The 4,716-nt window shown below is 38.7% G+C and overlaps 2 protein-coding genes across 2 annotated transcripts in view; one reads left to right on the top strand and one right to left on the bottom strand.

The window, feature by feature from the left end:
- EMWEY_00049630 (ribosomal protein L22, putative) overlaps positions 1-1,756 on the bottom strand; it is a gene marked incomplete at both ends in the record, with an annotated part of 2,007 nt that extends 251 nt beyond the window's left edge. The window contains 5 exons of the mRNA XM_013477328.1: positions 258-422; positions 668-715; positions 1,037-1,066; positions 1,382-1,494; positions 1,705-1,756. Of these exons, the coding sequence (XP_013332782.1) occupies positions 258-422; positions 668-715; positions 1,037-1,066; positions 1,382-1,494; positions 1,705-1,756 (408 nt within the window). The remainder of the gene's footprint in view (positions 1-257; positions 423-667; positions 716-1,036; positions 1,067-1,381; positions 1,495-1,704) is intronic.
- Positions 1,757-2,707: 951 nt separating this feature from the next.
- EMWEY_00049620 (hypothetical protein, conserved) lies at positions 2,708-4,159 on the top strand (the record flags this gene model as incomplete). Its single annotated transcript, XM_013477327.1, has 5 exons — positions 2,708-2,747; positions 2,944-3,029; positions 3,163-3,264; positions 3,413-3,610; positions 4,022-4,159. The coding sequence occupies 5 exons, from the start codon at positions 2,708-2,710 to the stop codon at positions 4,157-4,159; spliced, it is 564 nt and encodes a 187-aa protein (XP_013332781.1).
- Positions 4,160-4,716: the final 557 nt, after the last annotated feature.

The following is a 4,716-nucleotide window of genomic DNA, read 5'->3' as shown; positions in this document are numbered from 1 at the left end:
AAAAAAAAAAAAAAAAAAAAAAAAAAAAAATTATTTGTAAACCCTAAACCCTAAACCCTAATTTATATGTATTTAAATATTTATAAACCCTTTGTTAATATAAACCCTAAACCCTTCTTATCTTTAATTATCCCTCTCTACTACAAAATAATACGTAAACCCTCGTAAACCCTAAACCCTCATAAACCCTCATAAACCCTCATAAACCCTAAACCCTCATAAACCCTCATAAACCCTAAACCCTAATTGTTTGTTACCTTGAAGTATCCAGCCTTAGTACAATCAAGGACGAATGCTTTGCCATTATTTCCTGTTTTTGCTTGTTGTAATGTATTAGGAGATAAAAGAGACCAAAGACGATCAACATTTATTACAGGGCAATGATATTGATTCCTTAATAGGTGAAAGTGGCGCATACCAACCTATATATATATACACAAACCCTAAACCCTAAACCCTAAACCCTAAACCCTAATTTTTTTTTTTTTTTTTTTTTTTTATCTATATTTAGTACAGGGCAATGATATTGATTCCTTAATAGGTGAAAGTGACGCATACCAACCTATATAATATATATACACACAAACCCTAAACCCTAAACCCTAGAAAACCCTAAACCCTAGAAAACCCTAAACCCTAATTTATTTTTTTTATCTATATTTATTACAGGGCAATGATATTGATTCCTTAATAAGTGAAAGTGACGCATACCAACCTATATATACACACAAACCCTAAACCCTAAACCCTAGAAAACCCTAAACCCTAATTTTTTTTATCTATATTTAGTACAGGGCAATGATATTGATTCCTTAATAAGTGAAAGTGGTGGCGCATAGCAACCTATACAGCTAAACCCTAAACCCTAAACCCTAGCAAACCCTAAACACTAAGGAACCCTAAACCCTAATTTATTTATTTTATCTACATTTATTACAGGGCAATGATATTGATTACTGGTGGCGCATACCGCATACCAACGTATACACACAAACCCTAAACCCTAAACCCTAAACCCTAAACCCTAATTCTATACTAGGTCGGAACTAATGAACGTGATGAATTCCTATATGCATATAAACCCTAAACCCTAAACCCTAAAAATACAAAAAGAAAGATGTGCGTAAAGAACAGATGAATACACACACAATGCTATAAAAGGGTTTATCTAAACCCTAAACCCTAATCCCTATAATATAAAAATATTGTGGCGTATATAGAGGTATAAATATACATATAAATAAATATAATTAAGTATATATATAAATATAAATACATATAGATGTATATATATATATATATATTAAAATATTAATATATAAATATATTAATATATCTTAAAAAAAAAATTAGGGTTTAGGGTTTAGGGTTTAGGGTTTACCTTTCCGAAATAACCAGGATGGTATTTATCAAAGTGTATTCTGTTATGATGTAAACCGCCAGCCTTGCCACGACCACCAGGATGTTTTCTATGTTTACCAACACGCCCGTGGCCTGTATATAAACCCTAAACCCTAAACCCTAAACCCTAAACCCTAGAGAAATATGTGTATATATATGTATATATATATGGGTAAGTTCAATAACAGGAGGGAAGATATAAACCCTAAACCCTAATCCTGTTTGTTCCCTTTATATATGTAGATATATAGATTTATTATTTTTATACAAACCCTAAACCCTAAACCCTAAACCCCCGCATACCTGCAGAGACGTGGCCTCTGAGCTTGCGGGTCTTCCTGAGGCGAGTCGTCATCTTGACTAAAAATTATCTGCACAATAACACAAACCCTAAACCCTAAACCCTAAACCCTTAAACATCCATATAAGGAATTTGGTAATATGCAGCTGCTGCAGCAGGGGCAGCAGCAGAGGTCCTTACTCCTGCTGCTGCTGTTGCTGCTGCTGCTGCTGCTGCGTTTGTTCAAGAAGAAAAAAGATAATTAAAAAATAAAAAACAATTAAAAGTATTTATATTATTGATTCTTTTTATTCTGCTGCTGCTGCTGCTGCTTGCGAGTATCCCCGCCACAGCGGGAGCGCCAGCAGCAGCAGCAACAGCAGCAACAGCAGCAACAGCAGCAGCAGCAGCAACATCCAATGCCTCACCCCAAGCCTCAAGAAGAATTACCCACAAAACACCAAAATCTATGGTTTTATTACCCTGCAGCAGCAGCAGCAGCAGCAAGATCTGCTGCAGCGTCCTTTCTTGTGGGGTGGGGCTGCCGTAGCCGCAGCCGCTGCAGCTGCTGCAGCCGCTACAGCAGCCGCTGCTGCTGCTGCTGTTGCTGCAGCAGCTGCAGCAGCAGCAGCATGCATGCGCTTAGCTACTTACTATCTCTAACAATAAATTTCTTGCCTAATATTGTTAATCCTCTTATTACATCAACCTACACTCAACACAGTTGCTGCTGCTGCTGCTGCTGCAGCAGCAACTGCTGCTGCTGCAGCAGCTGGTGATACAGCTGTTGCTGCAGCAGTGGTGCGTATTAGTTGTTAAAAGATCTTCAAGGAAAGCTTCTTGCTGCAGAAGCAGCAGCAGCAGCACTTGTAGAAGCAGCAGCACCTGCTGCTGCTGCACACACTTATTCTAGTAGCTGCAGCAGCAACAGCAGCAGCAGCTGCTGCTGAAGACATCTGCGTAAAGTGTATCAGCAGCAGCAGCAGCTGCAGCAGCAGCGACTGCTGCTGCTAATGCATCGCCAAGATGAGGGGGGGAGGGATACGCATTAAACCCCCAGGAGTGCGTCAGCCGAATGGCAAGTATAAACCCTAAACCCTAAACCCTAAACCCTAAACCCTTTTTTTACCTGCACACGTAGCTGTCTTCCTCTTTCTTTTTCCTTGCTGCATTTCTTTTTTCTCCTTAAAGGAATTCTTTGTCTGGTATCGAAGGGTTTAGGGTTTAGGGTTTAGGGTTTAGGGTTTAGGGTTTGTGTTTAGGGTTTTTTCGTATATGGCCACACATAGAATTTAAAAGAATGAATTATCCAACTTGGCCTCCCCCTAATTCTTCTCCTCTGCATCCAGTAGGGTTTAGGGTTTAGGGTTTAGGGTTTTTGTTGGAGGTTGGCTGAGTTTTTTAGGGAGGTAGACGGGGATGGTTGACTGACTCTCTAGGGTTTAGGGTTTAGGGTTTAGGGTTTAGGGTGTGTGCTACAGATAGAGCCTTGGGGCCGACAAGTGTTTGTATTTACTCCTTATGCTGTTGATTCTTCTGCTCCTCTCTCTGGTCCTTATCCTCGTCAGCCTCCATTAAGGGGAGTAAGTGTTTAGGGTTTAGGGTTTAGGGTTTAGGGTTTAGGGTTTGGGTCTTAGTAAGGATGTATAGGTTCTCCATAGACTCGCGTAGGAATTTTTTCTTGTGCTTGAGGGTTTAGGGTTTAGGGTTTAGGGTTTGTGTGTGTTGCAGGCAGCGCCACCTTCTCATCATTTATCTCCTCATCTTGCTTCCTTAGCAGCAGCAGCAGCAGCAGCAGCAGATCGTGCTGCTGCTGCAGTTGGTGCTGCAGGTGAATCAAGTTGGTTATGTGATTCAGCATACGAAGCAGCAAAAGAAGCAACAGCAGCAGCAGCAGCAGCAGCAACAGCAGCAGCAGCAGAATATAATGTAGGGCCCCTGCAGCAAGCAGCAAACCCTATTTTATGTATTACTGATCATGGACGTAAACCCTTGCTTTTTTTATCCAAGGAAGATCTGCTGCTGCTGCAGCAGCAAATGCAGCAAATTAAAACCCTAATACAACAATTTAAACAAAAAGCATACGTAAGATCAAGGGTTTAGGGTTTAGGGTTTAGGGTTTATGTTATGAGTCTCTATAGATTATTTAGGGTTTAGGGTTTAGGGTTTAGGGTTTATGGCATATAAATCCATCATATACAATCTCTATCCCTTCCTTCTTCTCTCATCTTAATGGTTTAATTCTTGTTTAATTAGGGTTTAGGGTCTAATTAGGGTTTAGGGTTTAGGGTTTAGGGTTTAGGGTTTAGGGTTTAGGGTTTAGGGTTTATGTGTATACAGAGGAGAAATATAGAAGAAATATATAATATTCGTCGCTTATTTCTTCCTTATAAAAGTGTAGGTATGCAAAGGATGAAGAAAGGAGAGCATGATTCTTATGGTATGAAGAAAGGAGTACAAAGAGAAAAAAAAACATAAACCCTAATTAAACCCTAATTAAACCCTAAACCCTTGATAGCATCCAGACGGGATGTATACATACTAGTATCTCCATGAGGGTCCAAGGAATTGGGAAAAAATTTAGTGTGGGGTTTATTTCTTAAGGGTTTAGGGTTTAGGGTTTAGGGTTTAGGGTTTAGGGTTTATTATAGACAACTATATATACACCCCGAACCCGAGCTCGAGGGTTTATTATTATTTTAAAACAATTTTTATTTATTTTATTTTTTGTTTTTAATTCTTTTTAATGTTTTTTTAAACCCTAAACCCTAAACCCTAAACCCTAGTTTTTTTTCTGGTGTATATATACACCGCAATTATCACTACTTGGCTACCACAGAGGAGGTGTAAAATTGATGAAATACAGAAAATAAATAAAAATAAATAAAAATAAATAAAAGAAAAATAAAATTAAATAAAGTAGAGGGAAGAATTAAGGAGAGAATTAAAACAATAAATGCAGCAGTACATTCATATCTCTCTTTCTACACTGTGTTGATGTATACACATCAGGGTGTTGATGGGGCAATTTTCCT

The sequence above is a fragment of the Eimeria maxima genome, genomic scaffold (assembly GCF_000499605.1).
Source record: "Eimeria maxima Weybridge genomic scaffold, Emw_scaff1189, whole genome shotgun sequence".
In the NCBI taxonomy this organism is placed as follows: domain Eukaryota; phylum Apicomplexa; class Conoidasida; order Eucoccidiorida; family Eimeriidae; genus Eimeria; species Eimeria maxima.
This window is presented reverse-complemented; position numbering and strand designations above follow the sequence as displayed.